Source organism: Canis lupus, chromosome 36, assembly GCF_048164855.1.
Source record: "Canis lupus baileyi chromosome 36, mCanLup2.hap1, whole genome shotgun sequence".
NCBI classification, from domain to species: Eukaryota; Metazoa; Chordata; class Mammalia; order Carnivora; family Canidae; genus Canis; species Canis lupus.
The window spans coordinates 18776942-18804044 of NC_132873.1; the positions used below are offsets into that span (position 1 = coordinate 18776942).

Consider the following 27103-nt stretch of genomic DNA (forward strand, 5'->3'; position numbering starts at 1 on the left):
TCTATCACTTACCTCAACTCGGGGCATTCCTGCATGCCTGAGAATCCAAGCAAGGAGAAAGTTTTCATCATCGATTCATCATCAAACCGGTCTGGATCAAATCTAAAAAGATTTGGGGCAAATCACAACAGAACTCCATTGCCATATTACATATTTGTACTATAAAAACATAGTTATCTAATAAAGTTTGGAAAGTACTGAAAATAAAAACTGTCACAATTGTATTTAAATTTCACCATTAGAGGCAACTTAGTCGATTAAACTGACTCTTGATTTCAGATCAGGTAATGATCTCAGGGTCATGGGATTGAGCCCTGCTTCAGGCTCAGTGCTCAGCTGAGATTGAATCTCAGTTTGAGATTCTTTCCCTCCCTCTCCCTCTGCCTCTTCCTTCCCCTCCCCTGCACACATGCACACTCTCTCTAAAATAAATAAGTAAAAATATTTAATAAAATTCACCTATTATGTTCTCAAACTATTAAACATATATTTAGTTTCTTTCTGCTTAATTTATTATTTCTAAACAATAGATAGAAAATATATTTCTCTGGAACCAGCAAGGAATGAAACTGTAACATGGGTGTGCATCATTTTATGAGATATAAGGATAAATCATACAAAATCACATAATGAATATTTAAATTTAAGAGTGTTCAGAACATCTGTTACATGAGACCATCTCATCAATATGTAAAGCATTTTACACTGCCTCTTCAATTAAAATGTATTTCCTAAAACTGGATACACCAGACTTAAAATTATATTCACCAATTATATTTACCTTCAGACTTACTAGTAAGTGGGAAATGAAGAGGCTAGAAGGGCTTTTTTTGTTTTGCTTTTAAAAGATTTTATTTATTCATTCATAGAAACACAGAAAGAGAGGCAGAAAACAAAGATAGAGGGAGAAGCAGGCTTGCCGTGGCGAGCCCGATGCAGGACTTGATCTCGGGGTCCCGGGATCACACTCTGAGCCAAAGGCAGATGCTCAACCACTGAGCCACCCAGGTGTCCCTAAGAAGGGTTTGTTTTTTTCCTTTACTTTTTAAAACCATAACGTTTATTTTGACTAATCGTTGAAATCCTTAAGATGAACTGGATGCTGCAACAGCTGCCCTCTTGGGCTTAGGTGTCGTTCCTTCACGGAATCCATGCCTGAATCTGCGGTATACAATCTTTAGGCGCCTCATTCGACCAGTCTCAGTGGTATTCCGTCTTCTAGCCTTGGCACTCCAGTTATACTTCCTCTTGCGCTTGGCAGGGTGGCCACACTTGCCGCAGGTGGACTTCTGAAGGCGGTAGGCCTTAGAGCCACAGCGGCGGCACAACGTGTGCATCTTGTTGCGACACTTTCCGAACCATGACGTCCCCTTTGTCATCTTGTTTCCGCAGCAGACCCCAAAGAGGAAGGTTTTTTTTTTATTGTACAGAATTTTATTTTATTATTTTTTTAATTTTAATTTTTATTTATGATAGTCACACAGAGAGAGAGAGAGAGAGAGAGAGAGAGGCAGAGACACAGGCAGAGGGAGAAGCAGGCTCCATGCACCGGGAGCCCGACGTGGGACTCGATCCCGGGTCTCCAGGATCACACCCTGGGCCAAAGGCAGGCGCTAAACCGCTGCGCTACCCAGGGATCCCTATTGTACAGAATTTTATTCTATAAAAAGTCACTGATGAAATAGGATATATAGAAACAAACAAACAAACTCACCCACTATGGAACATAAAAATTCCTCTCAAAACCAAATGTTAAAAGATTTAAACTGTGGCATGAGAAAAAAAAAAAAAAAGAATTCTGCTTCATTTTTCTTTTTCTTCTTTTCTTTTTTTTAAGATTATTTATTTATTTATTCACGAGAGAAACAGAGAGAGAGGCAGAGACACAGGAAGAGGTAGGAGAAGCAGGCTCCATGCCGAGAGCCCGACATGGGACTCGATCCTGCGACTCTGGGATCACACCCTGGGCCAAAGGCAGAGGCTAAACCACTGAGCCACTTAGGCGCCCCTCATTTTTTTCTTTTATTATTATTTTTTTAAAGATTTTATTTATTTATTTATTTATTTATTTATTTATTTATTTATTTATTTAGTCATTGAGTTCAAGCCCCACACTGCATGTAGGGCTTAAAGTAAATAAAATAAAATTTTAAAAAATTAAGTAATCTTGGGGCTCCTCGGTGGCTCAGTCAATTGAGCATCCACCTTTTGTTTTTGGCACAGGTCATGATCTCATGGTTCCTGGGATCAGGCCCTGTGTCAGGCTCCATACTTAGCGAGGAGTCTTTCTCTCCTCTGCCGCCCACTTCCTCACTTGCTCTCTCTTCTCTAAAATAAATAAATCTTAAAAAAAAAATTAAGTAATCTCTACACCCAAAGTGGGGGCTTAAGCTTACAAACCCAAGATCAAGAGTTGCATGCTCTTCCAACTGAGCCAGCCAGGTTTTTCCTTTTATAAACTATCTTGAAAATTGAGACCTTAAATTTTACCCAAAGGTAACTATGTATTTTAGATTACAAAAGAATCAAACTTGATTTTTCCAATTATTTTACAAAACACCTCACATTTGGGGTGCCTGGGTTGTTCAATTGGTTAAGTGTCTGACTCTTGGTTTCAACTTAGGTCATGATCTCCTGTTCATGGAGTTGAACCCCGTGATGAGCTCTGTGCTCAGTGCAGGGTTCTGCTTCAGATTCCATGTTGGGCTCTATGCCCAGGGCAGGCTCTGCTTAAGATTCTTTCTCCCTCCCCTTCTGCCCTCCTCCCAAAATAAATAAAAACAATAACAACAGCCAAAAACATCTCACAATTTTAAGGATTAAGAATGAAATGAAAGCCAAAATAACCAAGGAATTTTGTTTTTCCAGCTTTACTGAAGTATATTTGACAAATAAAATCCAAAGACCTTACTCATCTTATAACTAAGAGTTTGTACCCTTTTATCAGCAGCTCCCTATTTCTCTTACCCCTACTCCTAGCCCCTGGCAAGGACCGCTCTATTGTTTCTGTGTGTTTGACTTTTTTTTTCCTTCTCCCAGATTACACACATAAGTGCTACAATGCAGTTCTCTGGCTTTTTTCACTTAGTATAATGATCTCCACATTCATCCATGTTGCACAAATAGAATTTCCTTCTTTTTCATGGCTCAATGTTTCACTATGTTGTCTATATATAGATATACACACATGTATAATGGAATATTCACTTCTTCTTTATCCATTTAACACCTGTTGGCATATCTTTTTTTTTTTTAAGATTTATTTATTTATTTATGAAAGACACAGAGAGAGAGAGAGAGGCAGAGACATAGGCAGAGGGAGAAGCAGGCTCCCTGCAGGGAGCCTGATGCGTGACTTAATTGCGGGATCACAACTGAGCCGAAGGCAGGCGCCCAACCACTGAGCCACCCAGGCGTCCCAGGATGACTGTTATCAAAAAGATAAGAGAGGAAAAAAAAAAAAAAAAGATAAGAGAGGACAAATGCTGGCAAGGATATGGATAAAAGGGAATTCTGTTTTGTTTTGTTTTTTAAAGATTATTTATTTATTTATTTATTTGAGAGAGAGAGGGCACCTGAGTGAGAGCACAAGCAGGGGGAAGGAGAAGAGGGAGAGGGAGAAGCAGATTCCCTGTTGAGCAGGGAGCCCAATGCAGGGTTTGATCCCAGGACGCCCAAGCTGAAGGTAGGCACCCAACCAACTGAGCCACTCAGGTGCCCCAAAAGGGAATTCTTGTACGATGTTGGTGTGAATGTAAACTGACAGCCACAAGGGAAAATAGTATTGAGATTCCTCAAGAAATTAAAAACAAAACTACCATATGATCTAACAATGCCACTTCTACATATATATTCAAAGGAAACTCATTATCATGAAGAAATATCTGTACTCTCATGTTTATTGGTATCCTGGGCCATAAAAAAAGAAGGAAATCCTGGTATTTACACAATATGGATGAACCTAAGCCAAAATCAAGAACCATCCAGGCACCCTGGTATACCTTTCTATTTATATGTGTCACCTTCAATTTCTTTCATCAGTGTCTTATAGTTTCCAGAGTATAGGTCCTTCACTCCTTGGTTAAATTTATTCCTAAATTTTGGGGGTTTTTTGGGTAATTGTAAATGGGATTGTTTTCTTAATTTCTCTCTTTGCTAGTTTGTTATTAGTATATAGAAATGCTACAGATTTCTGTATATTAAATTTGTATACTGAAACTACTAAACTCATTTATTAGCTCTAATGGTTCTCTGATGGAGTGTTTAGGATTTTCTATATGTAATATGTTATGTACAAAAAGTGAGAATTTTACTTCTTCCTTACCAATTTGGATGCCTTTTATTTATTTTTTTTTCTTGTTTGATTGCTGTGGCGAGGACTTCCGTTACTATGTTGAATAAAAGTGATGAGACTGAACATCTCTGTCTTTTTCTTGATCTTAGAGGGAAAGCTTTCAGCTCTTTACCACTGAGGGTGATGTTGGCTGTGGGTTTGTCATATATGGCCTTTATTATGTTGAGTGATGTTCTTTGGCTATCAGAGGTCTGTTATCATTTCATACAAACGTTTACATTATTTGTTCTAGTACTGTGTAAAATACTATTCATACTTTACATCGTACTTTGTTAATGTGAAAGCAATCAAATCCCTTCCTGAGAAAGACTGGAAGATGGGCATTTGCCTGCCCCCTTTGGATTGAACATTGGAGGGTAGCCACAGTAAGTACATGCATGCCTATTAACAAGTACTTTTTTTTTTTTTAACATCTATTTATTTATTCATAAGAGACACAGAGAAAGAGGCAGAGATATAGGCAGAGGGAGAAGCAGGCTTCCCGCAAGGAGCCTGATGCAGGACTCCATCCTGGATCCCATGAGCCAAAGGCAGATGCTCAACCGTTGAGCCACCCAGCAGTCCCTTAACAACTACTTCTTTGTTTGCTATTGTCTTGTGATACTTATGAATACAAGATCCCCTGGCTACCAGAGTTAGGTAATTTGGGACATGTCCCTCAGATAGCAGCTATAAAATTGGGATCCTAGATGTGTACACAAGGGAGTTGCTTAGTTTTATTTTGGAGTAAATTGGATGAAGATCATGCCTACTGACTCCCCCAGGCTTCAGGGAGGACCATGATCGTTACAAGGAGATGTGTGCTGACTAGAAGTTGGCCCCTCAGGCAGCAGCTTCTAAAATATGCAGGAACCTCCTTCCAGGAAGAGTTTTTGCCTGTTCTCTTTTTGCTGAGACCTGGGGCAAAAGCCACAGGAAGTGTTTGTGTTCCCATCATACACCATTAAGAACTGCTTCTTGGGGATCCCTGGGTGGCTCAACGGTTTAGCGCCTGCCTTTGGCCCAGGGCGCGATCCTGGAGTCCCGGGATCAGGTCCCGCGTTGGGCTCCTGGCATGGAGCCTGCTTCTCCCTCCTCCTGTATCTCTGCCTCTTTCTCTCTCTCTCTCTCTGTCGATCATAAATAAATAAATAAATAAATAAATAAATAAATAAATCTATCTTTAAAAAAAGATTTATAAAAAAAAATAAAGAAAGAACTGCTTCTTTGTTCTCTATAAGCCTGTGGGACTTGTGAACACAAGCCCTGTTAGTTTTTAGAGTTAAGTATTTTAGAAACCCATATTTTGGGTGGGAGTCTTCAATTTGGGGCAGTAACTGTACAGTCCAAACCTTTTGATTCTCAGGGAGAAGCTGGCAGTTGGGGGCTTCCTCTCAATTAAATGGCACTGTGCTGGGAGTGGGTTTATGGTAAGAGTGTGTCTCACCCTTTCCTATACATTTCTTTCTTTTTCTTTTTCTTTTCTTTCTTTTCTTTCTTTTCTTTTCTTTTCTTTTTTTTCTTTTCTTTTCTTTTCTCTCTTTCTCTCTTTCTTTCTTTCTTTCATCTATTCATGAGAGAGACACAGAGAGAGAAGCAGAGACATAGGCAGAGGGAGAAGCAGGCTGCATGCAGGAAGCCCAATGCGGAACTTGATCCCTGGACTCCAGGATCACCTCCTGAGCCAAAGGCAGACGCTCAACTGCTAAGCCACCCAGGCTTCCCTTCTACACATTTCAGTATGTGTATTTTCTCATTTGCCCAATGTGATAAGACACTCAGCTAGCTTCTGGATTTCTCTAAAAGGTAACTGTTCCATGCAGAGCAACACTGAGTGTGCCCATGAAAGGAAGGAAATTCAGGAGCCTGCTATATCACCTTTTGGTCTCAGTCCATACTGAGGTTTCTGATACTTGCCTTCATTCTTTTCAGTTGAGAATTTTATATGTTAGTCTGGTTTTTAAATGTGATAATGTTTCATAATTTACTATAGAGTAATATTTACATTATTATCTATTTAAATCACAGAACTTGACCCAGGTTTTCTTGCTCTGAAACACTGCCAATATGGTAATAGTAATAATGTATTTCTATCATTTCTTTTTAAGATTTATTTATTTAAGAGAAAGAAAGACAGCAAGACCAGGGGGATAGGTAAAAGGAGAGAATCTCAAGCAGAGTGCAGAGCCCAATGAAGGGCTTGATCTCACAACCTGAACCAAAATCAAGAGTTGGACACTAAACTGACTGAACCAACCAGATACCCCTCTATCATTTCTTTTTATTAAATAAATCATATCCAGATATTTTTCTATAGGGAGAATATGTTAATGTCAGTTACTCAAAAAGAAAACTTATTAAAACTAATGAAATACTACCACCTATCTATTAGAATAGCTCAAACAAACAAAGAAACAAAAGAACAAAACAAATCAGTGATAGCAGTCAGTGCTACTGAGGCTGTAGAGAAGATGAATCTCTCAAGCACTGCTGGTGAAAAACTCTGAAAAACAGCCTGGCGGTTTCTTGCAAAACTAAATGTGCACTAAACTATATGACCCAGCAATTGCATTGTTGGGCATTTATCCCAAAGAAATGAAATCTTATGTTCATACAAAAACCCTTACATGAATATTCATAGCAGCTGCATTACCAAAACAACCCAAATGTTCTCCAGTGGATGAAAGACTGAAAAACTATGGTATCTCCATATAAAAGAATACTATGCAGCTATAAAATGGGATGAAACATACTACATTTGCCTCAAGAGCATTAAGTTTAGTGAAAAAAGTTAATCTCTTCATCCTTGTCTCTGTGTGACAGTTATTTTTAAACAGTAAGTAATTGTCTCTACAGAGTCTCAGTCTATGTACATTTTTGTTAGTGTGAACTGTCTCACAAGGGGAGGTGCCCAGCTTCAGAAAGGTTTTCATTAGTATTAAAATTATTACTAACATTTCCTAAATCTGATTATATTTGATTCCTAGAAATAATTTCCACATTTTAACATATATATTTTTTTTAATATTTTCAATTTGCGACCTAGATTCTCTTTTTTGAGGGACAGGAATAGTGTCAAAAGTTCCAGCAAAGTTCTTATATTTTTCATATTACACTTCAAATTTAGCAAAAACTTGGCATTTTCCACATGGTAATTTTTAAAACAATTTTAAAATTGGAAATACTAGTTTTTTAAAATTATAAGCATAAATTTTTCCACCAATGTATATCTTCAATTTTGTTATATCATTTGGAATATAAAATTTACTTTTTACTTACAGCAAATTTTAAGATTGTTATTTCATTTATTAGATTTCTTTTAATATAATTATAATATTAAAAACTAAAATAAGAACACTTAATAAACCCATTAATACACTCCAAAACTAGGCACAAGTATTTTAATCATGCCACCAACCCTGTCTCACTACACTTAACACAGTTATATTTTATTTTTTTATTTTTAAGTAATCTCAACACCCAATGTGGGGCTCAAACCTACAACTCCAAAATCAAGAGTTGCATACTCCAAAGACTGAGCCAACCAGGCACCCACAACACCTGTCTTAACCCCAATCAACTTAATATATAACCTTCTACCAGGGCAGTAAATCTTAACCCTTTTTTTAAAGATTTTATTTATTTACTCATGAGAGAGAGAGAGAGGCAGAGACACAGGCTGAGGGAGAAGCAGGCTCCATGCAGGGAGCCCGATGTAGGACTTGATCTCGGGTCTCCAGGATCACAACCTGGGCCAAAGGCAGGCACTAAACTGCTGAGCCACCCGGGCTGCCCTTAACCACCCCCCCCCTTTTTTTTTTAAGATTTTATTTATTTATTTCACAGAGAGACAAGGCATAGGCAGGGGGGAGAGGGAGAGGAAGAGGGAGAAGCAGGCTCCTTGATACATCCCAGGACCCAGGAAGCTAAGGCAGACACTTAACCGACAGGATTTTACTTGATGCCTATCTAGAAAGCCAACAGTAGCAGCTTTGTTCTTCACCTTTTCTTTCTCCTGCCATTCTCATATATAACATGTATAGAAACATCTACTTTCTGAATTTGACTAAAGAGATTAATAATTGAGACCAACAGCAGGAAAACAAAGAAACTGCATAAGAACACTAACTTACCAACAAAAGAATTCCAAAATTCCACTGAAATTAAAGTATAGTTGTAGAGATTAAAAGGATCTTAGGATAGAAGTGATAATAGGAAAGACAATGAGTAGCAGATAGCAGATTCATGAAAGAAAGTAGTGAACAGAAGATACCAAAGAGGGATGCCTGGATGGCTCAGAGGTTGAGCATCTGCCTTCAGCTCAGGCCGTGATCCCGGGGTCTGGGATAGAGTCACACACTGGGCTCCTTGCAGGAAGCCTGCTTCTTCCTCTATGTCTCTGCCTCTCTCTCTGTGTCTCTCATGAATAAATAAATAAAATCTTAAAAGAAAAAAGAAGATACCAAAGAGAAGGGAGTGGCTTTTATATTATATCATTATCACACTTAAATTTTCTCCTCAAAACTTACAAAAGGAATGCAAAACACATAAAAATCAATAATTACAAAGATAAAGAGCTATTTCATACTTGTGTGGTGATGGCCAAGTCCTGGGATCCTGCAGTATCACACCAAGTGCATAAAGAACAAGGGTCTGCAAAAAAATTACTCTAGTTAGTCAAGGCTTAACAGAGACAAAATGACTGCCAGAGAAACAACTCATCCTAAATGCTCTTTTAATATAGATAATCAATACAAAATAAAAATAGAAAGTAATTAAAGAAAAGGTCATTATTTTGATGATTTTTACAGTAGAGAAGGCCTCCCTAGGCATGACAAAATCTGGCAATCATAAAGGAATAACAGACCTAACCATGATCATTTAAAACCTGCATCCAGTAAAAACAAAACATACCAAAATCACTAGTAAAAGATAAATAGTAGGAAAAATATATTTTCCATATAATTGAGTGTATGTACAATATACAAAAAGATATATAAGTTTACTAGAAAGAAAAATGACTTACAAGCACATAATTCACAAAAGAAGAAATACAAACTGTTAAATATGTATGAAAAGCTGCTCAATCTCTCCAATGATCAAGGAAAAGCAAATTAAAATAATGGGACAATATTTCATATAAGAAATATGTAAAAAAAATTCATAAATCCAGAGTAGGTGAGGATATGAAGAGAAATAGCACTCACACACATTGTTGCTAAAAATATATATTGCCTCTTAGGGGGCAATTTAAATTTAACATATATAAGCACTTTGACCCTAAAACTCTATTTCTAAGGCTCTACTCAATACCTATACAAGTATATGATTTGTAATAACAAAAAGTTGATGTAATCTAAATTTCCACCAATGGAGACTGCATTTACTATAAACACACTCTTCCAATGGAATAATATATATCCATTAAAAATAGTAAGTTGGATCTATATCAACTACCAGTTGTACTAATTAACCACAATACACCTAATGCAAGCAAATTAATGAATATATGAAAAGCGACCTTTCACATATAAATTCAATTTTTAAAATACATACATATATGTGTATATACACATACAGAGTAATATACATACATAGAAAAAGATCTACAAAAATACACAGCAAAGTATTAACAGTAGTACATGTGAAGAAGGGAGCCTTTCTTTTATATTGTTTATACCCTAAAACGACATATATCATTGTCATTTAAAATAACTATGTCTTCAATTTAATAACAGGTCATTTATTGGACATTTTAGACAATTCAATACACACTGAAAGAACTGAAAAAAATAACTGAATAAGTTAAGTATGCCAAATGTTTCCTACCTCCCTAGGAATAATAAATTTGTCAATCTTTCCTTCAATATCTTGAAGCCGGGCAGAAACTGGGGTCAGTTTGGCAGTCCGAACAGTTTCACAAAGTACGTGCCGACAATATCTGTTTAAAAGAATTTTTTTTTTACAGTTCTTAACTCTAGGAAAGGCAGTTTGAAATGTATGTACATTTTTAAATGTCATTCAACAACTTTAATAATCTTCCAAATTTGAAATAGTTATATAATTCTAATTTGCTTGAAAATAAGTTATATATTAGAGGTATATAAAGTACAGATAGGTATAAATTTTAACAAATAAAAAAAACTTTAAGAGTACTAGAATAAAACTCAAAACAGTATTTTTATTATTGAGTAGAAAAGTCCTTTATTTTTAATAAAAGATTTTAGAAATTTTAATAAAGAACTTTCCTCCTCAAAAATTATAAAAATACTGACACAATGACAGAAACCATAAGAAAAATACAAGTAATCCAACTATGGAAATTTTTTTTTTTACATATTTGCAATCACAAGTACAACTGAAAAACAACTGGGAAAAATAAGTATGTATATTTGTAATGTCTAAAAGCTCTTTAAAAATCCATAATTAAAATCATCAAACACCCCAACACAAATATGTACAGGGAATAAAAAAAAAACAATTCACATACAACAAAATACAAATGGTCGAGAAACATGTGAAATGATACTCAACCTCCTTAACAATGGAAAGATTGCCAATTAAAGCAAAATTTTTTACTTGTCAGAATAGCAAAAATGAAAAATAATGACAATAGACAATACTAATAAAAATGGGGGAAAATACATTATCCAGTTGTTCAAAGTATAAATTGGTACACTCTTTCTGAAGGGTAACTTGGCAATATGTCTAAAAATATTAGGCATACATCACAATAATAAAAGCTAAAATGCATTGAAATCTTAACACAAGCCAATTCTTTTAAATACTTTCTATGCAGTATCTCATTTAATCCTTATAAGAACCTCATGGATGCTATTTCTGTTTTAATTTTATAGATTTTTAAGAAATAAGGCAATTGTCTAAGATCACATAGCAGGGAAGTGATGTCAACAGGATTCAAACCCAGGTCTGCCTTACTCTATAGTCCCCAATCATAAATACTAGATTATTGTATATATCCTTAAATATCAATCTCATCTTTAGGACTTTATTAACAGAAACAACTGGAAATTTAAATAAAAATGCAAGCGTTGGAATTTTGATTGTTTATAATACTTAAAAACAACAAAACAAAAAAGGAAACATCCTTCTTTCCTTCTTTGAACAAGTATTTATTGGGTACCTGCTACATTAGAAGCACTGAGTTAGATACTGAGCTACAAGAGTGAATAGGACAGATACAAAGGCACTCAAGGTCTAGTTGGCATGGAAAGAGAGAGAGGTAGGATGAACAAGGATTGTTCAAGGATTAACAGTTTAAAAAGCACAGTAACTGTGATGATAAAGCAAATTCAAGGTTTTGGAGAACACATGGCAGAAGCATCTAACTGAAGAAAGGACTTTGTAGAGAATTAAGCACCTGAGGCTAGGACCTGCAGGAAAAACTGGAGTTAGCTAGAAGAAGAGAAAGGAAGAGAGAATCTAGACAAAGAAGTAGTCTGCAAAAGCCAGGAGATAAGAAAGAGTACTGCAGCTTTGAAGAAACAAAACAACTTCAGTATAGCTAAATTTAAGGTATGAACAGACACAAATAAGAGATAAGGTGGGAAAGGAATATAAGGACTAGCTCTTGAAATGTCTCATAAACCATGTTGGTGAGTTTAAATTTTATCTTAAGGGCAACCAGACATCGCTGAAAGATTTTCAACCGGTGAGTCATCTGCCCAGATGTTGACTCCACAGGTATAAAAAGATTACTAGAACAGTGATTCTCAACATTAAAATTAGAAATAGAACATATTGAAATCATCTGAGAAGCTTTTGAAAACTTCTGATGCCCAGAGACTGTTGGTTTGGAATTGGTCCTAAGTTATCTGTATGTTTAAGCACCTAAAGTGTTTACTGCATGGAGTCACAGGCTCCAGTAGCAATTTGGAGACTGGATTAGAGGGAGCAAGATCCAAGGCTGTTGAAACATCCCAGGCAAGTTGACAGTGGTCTGAATAGAGTGGGGACAATGAAAAGAACTAAAATTAAACTTCCAGGTAAAAGATGTTTGGAAAGTATAATCAACAGAACTTAACTGCTAACTGGGTGTGGTAGAGTTATACATTTAAGAATACTGCCCAAAAAATATTTAGAAAAAAGAAGGAATTGACAGAAGAATTCTATTTTTATATTTTAAAACTTTCTGAAATTTTTTATTTTAAATATATATGCATATATATGGAGAAAAATCTAGAAAAATAGTAGAAATAGTTAACAATTGTCATCTCTTAAGGATACATTTACAGAAAACCTTCACTTTCCACTTCATACTCTTCTGCATTATAAAAACTTCAAGTGACAAGTATTACTTTAAAATGAAAAATTGTTATATTTAAGGTAATAAAGAAAACTTATAACATTTTGAAGAATTTGTTAACAGAAGTCTCCCTATCTTCTTTTCTATGATTAAAAGAGGCTCCAAGATAGAGTTGATTGCCTACTGTCCAGGCTCAAACTTCTAACAGTCATAGTTGCTATTTTTAAAATATCTTTTTTAAAAAAATTTTATTTATTTATTCATGAGAGACACACAGAGAGAGAAGCAGAGACATAGGCAGAGGGAGAAGCAGGCTCCACTCAGGGAGCCCGATATGGGACTCGATCCAGGATACCTGGATCATGCCCTGAGCCAAAAGCAGATGCTCGACCACTGAGCCACCCTGGTGTCCCTTAAAAAATCTTTTTAATTAAAGTATTATCTACATATAAAAATCTGTTTTACCTATACAATGTGGTAAATGTTAGTAACTGTGTACAATTCTGCTACCACAACCATCATCAAGATATAGAACAGTTTCTTCACCCTAAAAACTTTTCTCATTCTCCCTGCCAGTTGATCCCCTCCACATTACTGGCCCCAAACAACCACCAATCTGCTTCCTATCACAGTAGTTTCACCTTAATGAAATCACATTGTATACAGTCTTTATGTTTCACCTCTTTTACTTAACATAATGACAGTTATCCACTTTGTTGTACATATTGATATTCTATTACTTTTTACCACTTGGGAAGATTCCAAGGTACAGATATAACACAATTTGTTTTTGTATTCACCAGTTGATAAATATCTGAACTGCTTCCAGTTTTTTGCTATCATGAATAATATTGCTACAAACATTTGCATAAATGTCTCTGTATGCACATATTTTTTCATTTCTCTTGGGTAAATTTCTCTTGGAGAATTTTTGGGTTGTATGGTAAGTGTATGTTTAACTGCCACACTTTTCCAACAGGTCTGTACCATTTAGCATTTCCATCAACAAAATAGGAGTGTCCACTTACTTAAACATCACTGATACTATTTTATATAGTCTAATGTAAAGGTTTCCCAAAACTACCTTATGATTTTAAAAAGCAAATTAAATTATCTAATAAAATATGTATGTAAATATTTTAAGTCCTATAAAAATATATAACCTTTCCTAGATGTTATCATTAGCTTTATTTTTTTAAGACTTTATTTATTCATGACACAGAGAGAGAGAGAGAGGGGCAGAGACATAGGCAGACGGAGAAACAGGCTCCATGCAGGGAGCCCAATGTGGGACTTGATCCCAGGTCTCTGGGATCATGCCCTGGGCTGAAAGCAGACACCCAACTGCTGAGCCACCCAGGGATCCCTTATCATTAGCTTTCAATAAGATAGTTAAACTACATCAAGTTTACCTATTAATGATCTCCTCTTCTTTTTATTGTATTCTTACCTGAGCTGCTCAATTTTCTCTGGAGTAATAGGATCCTTTCCAAAAACATGGTCTATCTCTTCATAAAGTTTTTTCTGAACCTCTTCAGAGGTGGTTAAAAAACAGATTGCCCAGGTGCACACTAAGTAAAAATGTATATTAATAACAATGAAAATAACAAATTCATAGTTTGGGTGTAGAATAAGATAAAATATACTATTTTTTTCTTGTATTTTCTTTTCGGATATGGAAGATACATAAATGCTACCAAAAAATAACACAAGATTGTTCACAAGATTTGTACTTCTTTGAACAGAACATGAATATTTATATAATACTCCTAAAGAGATCTGCAATTTCTTTCTTAAAACTGGCAAGTAACTGAAGCCAAAAATGCATTTTACCTTCAGTTAAACCGTAATGATAATAAATAAACTCCATTATCTGGAGGAGTGTTAAATGTTGGTAACTGTAATGGATTGTCTGGTTCACCCAACCTTGTGTAATAAAAATATTGATTTATCAGTTCTTTCAGGAGACCTAATGAAATGATTCATACAAATTAAAGTAGCAGGATATTTACCTATATATACATCAATATTCTAAATTTTTATTTGTAATGGTAAATACACTGGATCAAGAATGGGCACTGGTGGGATCCCTGGGTGGCGCAGCGGTTTGGCGCCTGCCTTTGGCCCAGGGCGCGATCCTGGAGACCCGGGATCGAATCCCACGTCAGGCTCCCGGTGCATGGGGCCTGCTTCTCCCTCTGCCTGTGTCTCTGACTCTCTCTCTCTCTGTGACTATCATAAATAAATAAAAATTAAAAAAAAAAAAAAAAAGAATGGGCACTGGTTATTGCTTAGGATAATGGTCCTCAAAATCACTTGGGAATCGGTTGATGGCACAACCCCACATTCAGAGATCCTTTTCTTATTTTTTTAAAGATTTTATTTATTCATAAGAGACAAAAAGAGAGAGGCAGAGATACAGGCTGAGGGAGAAGCAGGATTCCTGCAAGAAGTCTGATGTGGGATTCGATCCCAGATCCTGGGATCACACCCTGGGTCAAAGGCCAACGCTCAACTGCTGAGCCACCCAGGCATGCCATAAATTCCATTTAAAAATATATATATTTTAATTATTTGATAGAGCGAGTGCAAGTGGAAGGGAGGAGCAGAAAGAGGAGATGCAAACTCCGTGTTGAGCAGGGAGCCCAATGTGGGGCTAGATGTGGAGCTCGATCCCAGGACCCTGGGATCATGACTTGAGCCGAAGGCAGACACTTAACCGACTGAGCCATCCAGGTGCCCCACCTAAATCCCATTTAATCTCTAATACCTGGACATCTCTAGATGTCAAAAAAAAATTTTTTTAAGATTTTATTTATTTATTCATGAAAGACAGAGAGAGAGAGGCAGAGACACAGGCAGAGGGAGAAGTAAGCTCCATGCAAGAAGCTCGATGTGGGACTTGAACCCGGGAATTCAGGATTATGCCCTGAGCCAAAGGCAGGTGCTCAGCTGCTGAGCCATCCAAGCGTCTCTAGATGTCAAAAATTTTACAAAGAAGAAAAACATAAGGGAAGTTTACATTTTTAAAAAAAAAAGATTTTATTTATTTATTCTTGAAAGACACAGAGAGAGAGAGAGAGGCAGAGACAGGCAGAGGGAGAAGCAGGCTCCATGTCAGCATCATGAAGCCTGATATGGGACTTGATCCCGGGATTCTGGGGTCACCTCCAAGACAAAGGCCGATGCTCAACCGCTGAGCCACCCAGGAATCCTGAAAGTTTACATTTTTAATCATTGTTTTTAAAGAGAGAATTGTAAATGAAATCCTTCAAATGAACATAATTTTTTTTATTTCAAACTGATGTTTTAATACTTCCTTTAGCATTTTTTATTAGTATATTTCTATAAACATATGCAAATTTCTATAAATACCATGTGAATGAATGGTACTCTGCTAAACTAAAAAGCAGTAAGGAAACTTAGAAATATATCACACATTTTAGAATTTTAAATAAAAGTCTCCTTCAATTCCACCAAGAGAGGAGTTCTTTTAAATCATGATTTCTGTGGCCTATATCCTCTGTTGGTAGACCTTAATAATAGCAAACTGGATTGGAGTCAAAGTGAAAAGCTGCAGCAGGAAATTGAAAAGCTCGCTGCTCTGGTTGGAAAGGTGTCAATAGCAGTTCATTTAAAGGCACTAACTAGAATTCACAATCCATAAACTGTGTCAAGAAATTTATGGCAATGTTCAGAGGTGGCATAGAGCACCTGGGGTGAAAAAAAAAAGGTAGCTGTGTGAATCAAGCCTTTCAAACAAGAATAAAAAAGTCTAAAAGAAAGAAAATTATAAAGAGGTCTTGCAAACAATGTTTCCTTTATTTTACCTGTGTATATTTTATAATCTATCTCAAAAAGAAATCAATTCATACTTACATTTTGCGGTTATTATGCAACTGGCCAGAGAAAATATCATACTGTCTTCAAGGATCTAGGAGAGGAAACTAAGTTTAGAAAGTGTAAAATGTAAAGTGGCCTGTATTAGACCCTACTAAAATAACCTATAGTATAGAATTAGGGTCAAGAAAAAGGAAAAAAGCATAGTATTTCTTTACAATGTTTTCAGTTAAAAAAAAAAAAAAAAAAAAGGCGCCTGCCTTGACCCAGGGCGCGATCCTGGAGACCAGGGATCGAATCCCGCATCGGGCTCCCAGTGCATGGAGCCTGCTTCTCCCTCTGCCTGTGTCTCTGCCTCTCTCTCTCTCTCTCTGTGTGACTATCATAAATAAATAAAAAAAAATTTAAAAAAAAAAAGGTAAAACACAACCTAAAAACTGCACTGGCTTTTTGATGCAATAAACATTTATTGGTGTTATCACCGGCTCCTGCTCTGTGTTTTGCAAACAAACTGGCTCAGTGCCATCTTTCAGGCTTGGTCTGGTGCAGCAACGCAGCCTCACGAACAGTGGAGGAGAGGCTGCTGCTGTCCTTGGGGTCTCACTCAGTTTCTGCACCTTCACACATCCAGAAAACCATTCTATGAAGACTTGTATGTGGAGAGTGGGCAAAAGATTCCCACCATGAACAGGTGTGGAAATGATGGCTCCACTCTCATCCTTGGCCTGACAATAACACAAACAAGTGGCACGCCAGGGGTAACACAGGCGCTCTGGGAGCAAGCCAAGCTGCCAAACCTAGTCATGTAAGTCCTCCTCTTTTATGATTGGGGAATTTGATTCAATATTTGCCTACCCAAAAGTAAATAATACACAGTTGCTTCAAAGAGCTAAAGAACAAGAGACCAAATACTTGTACTATTTATGGATGATGTACAATAAAAGAGAAGCCATTGAATATTAGGAGGGCATCTGGATTAAAGTGAATTCAAAGCACATTATACATGTATGATCATTGTTTACTTGATAAACATTTAACAATCACATCACCTGTTGGTCATTAAGGTTCCCTTGTACTAAGGAATCAATGAAAATATGTTGGCTGAAGTTCTTTCCTTTTCGTTCTTTTATGATTTTCTTTAAAATAGATTCCAGTTGCATAAGAGCTTAGAGAAGAAATACAAAAAAGATTTTAGAATAAGCACTTATAAAGACTGAACTTTTAAAAATATTTCTGTACAATGTTGCTGTGTGCAGAATAAAACTTAAAAAAGAGTTATACCCAACAATTTTTAAGAAGCTGATTTATATTTAGATTCATCAACTTTTCTTTTTGCTAAATTTTACATACAAAAATCTGCATAAACTATATGTACAATTTAAGGGATAATTATAAATTATATGCTATCACCATAGTATCACTACCCAGGTCAAGAACTAGAACTAACGCCAGCACCTGGAAAGCCTTCACACACATAAACCTCTCCTCTGATACTGTCTACTTTCCTTCTAAATTCTGCCCTCTTAACTCCACTCTTTTCCCACATCAGGAATTTAGGGGGGGAGGATCCCTGGGTGGCTCAGCGGTTTAGCGCCTGTCTTCGGCCCAGGGCGTGATCCTGGGGTCCCGGGATTGAGTCTCACATTGGGGTCCCTGCATGGAGCTGGCTTGTCCCTCTGCCTGTGTCTCTGCCTCTCTCTCTCTCTCTCTCTGTCTCTCATGAATAAATAAATTAAATCTTTAAAAAGGGACAGAAACAGATGTGAAATAATCAGAATTGTAAATTTCTGAAACCAAAAAGATATAGGATAAATAACTTCTATCCAACAGCCAAAATTATCCAGGGGTCATTCCTCAGTCTCCATCTTACTTGACCCGTCAAGGGATTTGATGATGTTGATCAAATACTCTCTAAGTGTTAAGATTTTCATTTGGATCTTGGAATTCCATGCTCTCCTGGACCCCATACCTTCCCCTACTTTGCTGCCTGCTCATTTTCAGTGGCCTTTTGATGATTCTTTCTCATTTCTCAAACGTCTTAATCATAGAATGTCCAAGGTCAGGACTCAGTTTTTGGACCTCTCTTCTTTTTCTATTTACATTCATTACCTTGATGGTCACTAGTCTCAAGGCTTTAAATACAATCTATGGACTGAATACTCCTAAATTAATATTTCCAGTCAGGATCTCTTTCCTCTGAACTCCAGATTCATATAGCTAACAACTAATTTAGCATCTCCACTTAGATGTCTGAAGCCTATTAAACATAACATATGCACAAATGAACTCTTGATCTTTCCCCTCCCAAACCAGATCTTCCCAAGTCTGCCCCATCTCCCTAACAACCTCATTTTCCAAATATTCAGGCCTAAAACCTTGGTGTCTCCTTCTCCCTTACATCATACAACTAACCTGTCAGCTAGTGTTGGTATTCTAACTTCAAAATACAGAATTACTCTTCCTTACTTTTTTTTTTATTCTGTATTTTCTGCTGTCCACCACCTAGTCCGAGTCACATTATTTCTCTTGCATGGTTCATTGCAACAGCCCTTGATTAGTCTCTCTGCTTCTGTTCTAGGTGCTCATAATGTATCACAGCAGCCAGAATGACCCTTTAAAAACATAACTCAGGGATCCCTGGGTGGCGCAGCAGTTTGGCGCCTGCCTTTGGCCCAGGGCGCGATCCTGGAGACCCGGGATCGAATCCCACGTCAGGCTCCCGGTGCATGGAGCCTGCTTCTCCCTCTGCCTATGTCTCTGCCTCTCTCTCTCTCTCTCTCTCTCTATCATAAATAAAGTAAAATAAAAATAAAATAAAAAATAAAATAAAATAAAAACATAACTCAGATTGGGGCACCTGGCTGACTTGGTAGAGCATGCAACTTTTAATTTTTTTTTAAGATTTTATTTATTTATTCATGACAGAGCAAGAGAGAGAGGCAGAAACAGAGGCAGAGGGAGAAGCAGGCTCCATGCAAGGAGCCTGATGCAGGACTTGATCCTGGGACTCCGGGATCACAACCTGAGCCAAAGACAAGTGTTCAACCACTGAGCCCCCCAGGTGTCCCAAGAGCATGCAACTCTTGATCTCAGGGTTGTAAATTAGAGCCCCACATTGGATGTAGAGGTTACTTAAAATTTTTATTATTTTTTCTAAATAAAATCTTAAAAAAAAACATAACTCAGATTATAACTGCCAAGACTTTCCAGTGGCTTCCTATCTCATAGTAACAACCTAGTCGCACAAAGAGCTATCCCCCCAGTCTTTCTGGCCTCATTTCTCTACTTCTACTCTTGTGACTGACTTTACTCCAGCCAAAAAGTTCTTTGTATACCAAATATACCAGAATCCCACCTCAAGGACTTTGCAGTTACTTTTCCTCTACATAGAATCTTTTTCCTTTGGACATGTGGAGAGCCACATGATCTGCCCTCAATGGTTTCCTTATGTCTTCCAAGTGTTAGCTCAAGTCACCTAATCTTACTGAGGCCCTTCCTAATCTTTTTTTTTTTTAAGATTTATTTATTTATTCATTCAGAGAGAGCGAAGAGAGAGGCAGAGACACAGGCAGAGGGAGAAGCAGGCTCCCTGCAGGAAGCCCGATGTGGGACTCAATCCCCGGTCTCCAGGATCACACCCCGGGCTGCAGGCGACGCTAAACCGCTGCGCCACCGGGGCTGCCCGAGGCCCTTCCTAATCTATTTAAAATTGCAACCTCCCCATTCCTAGCACACCTTATCCTCCTTCTTGATTTAATTTTTTCCATGGCCCTTTTCATCTTTTAACACACTATTTGGTTTACTTATTTAGATTACTGTCTGCCACTTCCCACTAGAATGTGGTACCACAAAGATAGGCATTTTTGTTTTGTTTTGTTTTGTTCATGGACATCTCTCCAGCACCAAAAATATACCATAATATTATAGATATTCAGTAAATAGTTATAGAATTGCAGAAATGTAACACATTAGTGATTAAAATGAAAAATTAGGGCAGCCCAGGTTGCTCAGTGGTTCAGTGCTGCCGTCAGCCCAGGGCTTGATCCTGGGAATCCAGGATCGAGTCCCACATCGGGCTCCCTGCATGGAGCCTCCATCTCCTTCTGCCTGTGTCTCTGCCTCTCTCTTTCTCTCTTTCTCTGTGTGTCTCTCATGAATAAATAAATAAAAATCTAAAATAAATAAATAAATAAATAAATAAATAAATAAATAAATAAATAAATAAATAAATGAAAAATTAACACTGTGATGCAGTGGTTCCTAACTTTGCTACAGATTGGAATCACCTAGGAAGCTTTTTTTAAAAAATCATAAAGTAGGGGCATCTGCATGGCTCAGTCAGTTAAGTGTCTGACTCTTGATTTTGGCTTGGGTCATAATTCGGGTAGAGAGATCCAGCCCTGTGTTGGGCTCCACAGTAGGCACGGAGTCTGCTTAAGATTTTCTCTCTCTCCTTCTATCCCACCACCCACTACTTTTGCTTTCTCGTAAAAAAAAAAAAAAAAAAAAAAAAATTGTAAAGTACAAGTCACACCTCATACCAATTAAATCCAAATGTTTAGGAATGGAAGCTTGGTGTCAATATTTATTATTTTTTAATTAATTATTTATTTATTTTGTAATCTCTACACCCAGTGTGGGACTGGAACTCATGACCCTGAGATCAAAAAGCCCAGGGATCCCTGGGTGGCGCAGCGGTTTGGCGCCTGCCTTTGGCCCAGGGCGCGATCCCGGAGACCCAGGATCGAGTCCCACATCAGGCTCCCAGTGCATGGAGCCTGCTTCTCCCTCTGCCTGTGTCTCTGCCTCTCTCTCTCTCTGTGACTATCATAAATAAATAAAAAATTAAAAGAAAAAAAAAAAACAAAAAGCCCATGTTCTTCTAACTGCACCAGCCAGGTGCCCCCTGTATTTCTTAAAACATTCAATGTGTAGCAGTTTGGGAACTATTGCTATATATTCTCAACCTTACCAATATATCAGAATACTCTGCAAAGCTAGATATATCACAGATATATCTAATGCACAGGGGGCCTCTCTCTTAGACTTTGAATAAACTGGTTTAGAGTGAAGCCTGAAATTCAGGGTTTTTTTAAGTTCTTGAGGGGATTTTAATGTACAGACCAGGTTAAGAATGACTCACTTAAACAAAGGATGCACTGATTCAGCCATGGAATCCTACTCACATAAATACCAAAGAATCATTTTCTTTCTTTTTTTTTTTTTTCCAAAGAATCATTTTCAATAAAAGTTCAAATTTGATTTATGCCAGTGTTAAAACCTAAGGAACATAACATGTTAGAAAAGCTACTTTTATTTAGAATAAAAGAATATAAATTATTAATTTTTATTTTGTATTAATTGAACCAATATTTGTGAAATACATTTTTTATTAAGGGGAATTAGTCTTAATGCATCCATCAAGATAATCACAAAGGCAACAAAAACCAGAGTGCAGAAAATGTGTCTGTTAAATTGGCTTTTTTGGGTTTATGTTGGACATCAAGGGAATCACTAGAATGGTAAGCCCCATGAGGGTGGGGAATTTTGTCTCCTACACACAAAACAGTGCCTACAACCCTCAATAAACATTTATTGAAAGAATGAAGGATGAGAATACTGGGAAGCAATACGATTATATATGAAAAATAATCCACTGTTCCAATACAGCCCATGTATTTCAATTTACCCTGCTTCTAAAAAAAAAGAATTGAAGCAGGTCAAAATAAAGGTATTAAAGGATTACAATAATTAAATTACTGACAGAAGATATACAACCAAAATAGAATAATTTTGTGGAGTCATCTTAAACTAAAATTGCTATTTTTTTGTTAGATTTTACAAAGTTATAACTAATGCCCAACAATTTTGAAAATATTTTTACTCTTGTTATAATAGCAAGAATGTTATGTTGCTACATATTTTACAAATATCTATACAATATTTAAGTTGGTATTATTTCTTTAGCAATTCCTATCTATATTGTTGGACATTTAGATCGCTTCTGGTTTTCTATTTACAGAAATAGCACGACAAAAAAAAAATAACATTTTTCTTCTCTTCGATAATTTCATTCATTATTTATGTATCTTAATATGAATTATCAAGTTTGCTTTCCTAAAACTATACCCTTACATTTTCCTATAGGCTATACCAGCCTCATTCTAGAGTGAGTACTAGAGTTTCATTTACTGATTCACTGCTTTTACCTCTCTTTTGTTTAGTAAAAAACTTTAATATAGGAAATGTAGGAGAAAAACATAAAGACAGAAAATATACAGGAATCTCATGATTCAGAGAGAATCTTATTAAAATTGGGGCACATATCCTTCTGTCATTACTATAATTTAAGAGTGGCAAAACTTACCATCTTCATATTGTTTTTTCCGAGTAGTACTTTTATCAAGTGATCCATCTAAAAAGCCTTTGCCAATCTCAGACCAAACCTGAAAATAGGAAAACATCTATTATCTAATAAAGTAGATTTTTTTTAGGTAATAACAAGCAATCTCAGCCAATAATTGAGGAACTCCTATCTTACCAACATATCTGATAATTAAGCTCTCCCTTTTAAGTGGGCTGAATAATTTACTTCATAGTCTCTGAGGATAGAATACAACTATATTTTAATAATTTCAGTCAGGGTACTTTAAAACTAATTATAACTAGAAAGTCAAAAGTCTCTTTTCTTTAAAAGGTGTAGGAATGGGGACTAAAAGGACATGGCAGTGGAGCCAATTTTCAACTTTATTTTAACAGTGGATAAATCAAATTCATAGGGAATTCCAAGTTTTCACTTCATCTATGATACAATAAGCATTGACTGAGATTCAGAAAAAAGGGTAAATATTTAGTCTAAGGTTTAGGGATAGTAAACAATTAAACAGAATTCTAATTATTTCTTTTTTTAAAAAATTTTTTCTTTATTTATGATAGTCACAGAAAGAGAGAGAGAGAGAGGCAGAGACATAGGCAGAGGGAGAAGCAGGCTCCATGCACCGGGAGCCCAACGTGGGATTCGATCCTGGGTCTCCAGGATCGCGCCCTGGGCCAAAGGCAGGCGCCAAACTGCTGCGCCACCCAGGGATCCCAATTCTAATTATTTCAAAACTGGATAATTAGTTCCTGAAAAAACCTTAGCTTATTGAAAATTTGTGAAAGAACATAGGGAAAGAATACAACATTCATGCTAAATATTTGAATAATTATTAATAGTTAAGAGTCCTTAACTCTTACCTTACAAAGATATATGTTATAGATTTTTTAAATGTGAAAATTTAAATTATTAAAAGTATTAAGAAAATGTAGAGTAAATGTTTATATTAGGATTACCCTTAAAGCAAGAAAGGAGGTTTTTGTTTCTGTTTTTTTATGAGCAGGGGGAAGGGGCAGAGGAAGAAACAGACTCCCCACTGAGCAAGGAGCCAGACACAGGGCTTGATCTCAGGACCCCAAGATCATGACCTAAGCCATCCAGGTGGATGGATCCAGGAAACAGAGCATGACACAGAGCAGAGGGCAAAAATTCATGATTCATTTAGCTACTTTATCCCAATGACAAAAAGCTGAACAGATTGAAAAATCAACAAGTCTTCTTGGACCCTAAGACAAGAGAAGACCCAGGGATTAAACAAACTGGGAAAAGAGGAAGATAGGAAAGGGCCCGGGATTAAAGAGACACGTGAAAACAGGGAGTTACCTCTTACCAGAGAGAGACCCACGAGCAGAAACCACCTCAGGAGCCAGTTCTGGGGTAGGAAAACCTGAACTGTAATTAACTGCTGGAGGTTCAGTGCACACAACTTTGAGAATTAAAACTCCAGGGAGACCCAATCATAGGCCAGATTCCCCCCCCCCCCCCCAAATATTGTGAGATTTACCTCAAAGAGCTCAACCAGGTTCCCACAGTTAAAACTGAAGAAATTCCCCTTGGGCTTCTAGCAGGGGGACTGAAAAAGGAACCAATTTGAAATAAACCAGAACACTCTATTCTTCCTAACAAGGCCTGCCCTCAGAGCCTAACCTGCTGGGGTTTTGTTGGAGCCTAACTGTCTGGGACAAGGGAAATATCCCACTCCAGTCAGGGCTAGTGTTTTGTGTGGAAGAAGGAAAGTACCAAACTCCAGCCCACTAGCCATCCTGTCCCACCTAAATGAGGAGGAAAACCCCCCTGAGAAGCCCTTATGAAGTTCACAATCCAGAGGCACAGGCTCACTAAAAGACTGACACCTAATCATAGGACTATGGGACGCTTTCCCTTTCCCAACACCTCACCACCACATTACTAAAGGCCTATTGACACCAGTTTCTTTTACATGGTATATCACATACAGCTATCAAAAAAAAAAAAAAATTACAAAGGCAGAGGAAACATAATTGAAGAAACAGAGCAAGCATGAGAATGTGGATATGGCAGGGACATTATCAGATAAGGAATTAATTAATTAATTAATTTAGGGCATGAGAGGTGGGGGGGGAGGGGGAGAAAGATAACCTCAAGCAGGCCTCACGCCCAGTGTGGAGCCCAACTCTGGGCTTGCTCTAACAACCCCAAGACCACAACCTGAGCCAAAACCAAGAGTTAGATGCCCAACGACTTAGCCACTCAGGTGCCTCCAGGAATTTAAAATAACTCTGCTTAATATGTTGCTAAAGGTTCTAAAGGATCCTTAGGTAAAGGATAAAGTACACAACATGCAAAAACAGACAGGCAATGTAAGCAGAGAGATGGAAATCCTAACAACCAAAACGAAATGCTAGAGATAAAAAACACTGCAGCAGTAATGAAGAATGCCTTTCACAGGCTTATTAGTACACTGGTCACAGCTTAGGAAAGAATCTCTAAACCAGAGGATATATAATAGAATCCTCAAAAACAGTTTCTTACAAAACTAAACATACTTTTACCAGCAATCACACCTCTTGGTATTTACCCAAAGGAGTTGGAAACATATCCACACAAAAAACCTGCATGCAGATTTTCACTGCAACTTTGTTCATAACTGCCAAAACTGGTAAGCAATCAAGATACCCTTTAGCAGATGAATGGATAAACTGTGGTACATCCTGACAATGCAATACTATTCAGTGCTAAAATAAATGAGCTATCAAGCCATGAAAAGACATGGATGAAGCTTAAATGTAAGTGAAAAATATGTAAGTGAAGGAAGCCAATCTGAGAAGTCTACATACTGAATGATTCCAACTATATGACATTTCTAGAAAAGGCAAAACTATGAATACAATAAAATGATTGGTGCTTGCCAGAAAGAAGGGGCAGGAGGTGAATAGACAGGATTTTTAGGGCAGTGAAAATCCTTTATATGTTATTATAATGATAGATATACGTCATTATACATTTGTCCAAACCCACTGAATGAACAATACCAACTGTGAACCCTTGGAGTAATTATGGTATGTCAATATATAGGTTTATCCTTTGAAAAAAATGTACAATTCTGGTAAGTGATGTCCATAATGGTAAAGGCTATGCATGTGTGGAAGCAAGGCGTACACAAGAAACTTCTGTTATCTTCCTCTCAATTTTTGTTTTTCTTTTGAGAGGGAGAAGGAGAGAAAAAGTCCTAAGCAGGCTTCACACCCAGCACAGAGCCCAATGTGGGGCTCAATCTCACAAGTCTGAGATCATGACCTGGGCAGAAATCAAGAGTCAGATGCTTAATCAACTGAGCCACCAAGACCCCCTTTTTTTTTTTTTTTTATTTATTTATGATAGTCACAGAGAGAGAGAGAGAGAGGCAGAGACATAGGCAGAGGGAGAAGCAGGCTCCATGCACCGAGAGCCCGATGTGGGATTCGATCCCGGGTCTCCAGGATCGCGCCCTGGGCCAAAGGCAGGCGCTAAACCGCTGCGCCACCCAGGGATCCCCAAGACCCCCTTTTCTATCAGTTTTATTGTAAATCCAGAATTGCATTTAAAAATAAATGCTTTTAAGCCCTATAAATGAAAACTGAGATAAAAATAAAGAGCTCTTGGGATCCCTGGGTGGCGCAGTGGTTTAGCGCCTGCCTTTGGCCCAGGGCGCGATCCTGGAGACGCAGGATCGAATCCCACGTCAGGCTCCCGGTGCATGGAGCCTGCTTCTCCCTCTGCCTATGTCTCTGCCTCTCTCTCTCTCTGTGTGTGACTATCATAAATAAATAAATAAATAAATAAATAAATAAATAAATAAATAAAGAGCTCTTGGGCTACTGGCTGGCTTAGTCAGTAGAGCATGCAACTCTTGATCTTGGGGTCATGAGTTCAAACCCCACCGTGGGCACACAGTTTACTTTAAAAAATAAAGATAAAATTTAAAAAAATAAATAGCTCTTTCTGATTAGTAAGAAACACATCAGTAGGAATATAGGCAAAGGACATAAGAAAGTATCCTACAAAAGAAGCACAAGTGTTCAATAAAAATATTAAATGATGTTTAACCTCATAAACAATAAAAAATATAAATTATAATCATGTAATAACACTTTTGACTTATTACATAGGCAAATATTTAAAGGACCAATAACTCTAAATGTCAAGGAAAGAGCACACTAGCGTTGGGAAAATAATTGGGACAATGTTTTTGGAGGGGCATTTCAGAAACACAGTATGCAACTATATGTGAGGAGTACATTTTTCAGATTGACATCTGGAAATCAGTATA

The 27103-nt window shown here is 37.2% G+C and overlaps 1 protein-coding gene across 8 annotated transcripts in view; it reads right to left on the reverse strand.

Moving 5' to 3' along the window:
- Positions 1-27103, reverse strand: part of CYP20A1 (cytochrome P450 family 20 subfamily A member 1) — a 70248-nt gene that overhangs the window by 14918 nt on the left and 28227 nt on the right. For 7 of the 8 annotated variants that reach the window (XM_072813063.1, XM_072813062.1, XM_072813067.1 and 4 more), the window contains 7 exons: positions 22807-22885; positions 17489-17604; positions 16479-16533; positions 14050-14170; positions 10163-10274; positions 8922-8986; positions 13-102 (listed from right to left, as the gene is read on the reverse strand). In XM_072813063.1, the coding sequence (XP_072669164.1) occupies positions 13-102; positions 8922-8986; positions 10163-10274; positions 14050-14170; positions 16479-16533; positions 17489-17604; positions 22807-22885 (638 nt within the window). Of the gene's footprint in view, positions 1-12; positions 103-825; positions 1380-8921; positions 8987-10162; positions 10275-14049; positions 14171-16478; positions 16534-17488; positions 17605-22806; positions 22886-27103 lie in introns of those variants that run through there. The other variant, XM_072813064.1, reaches the window with a different exon arrangement.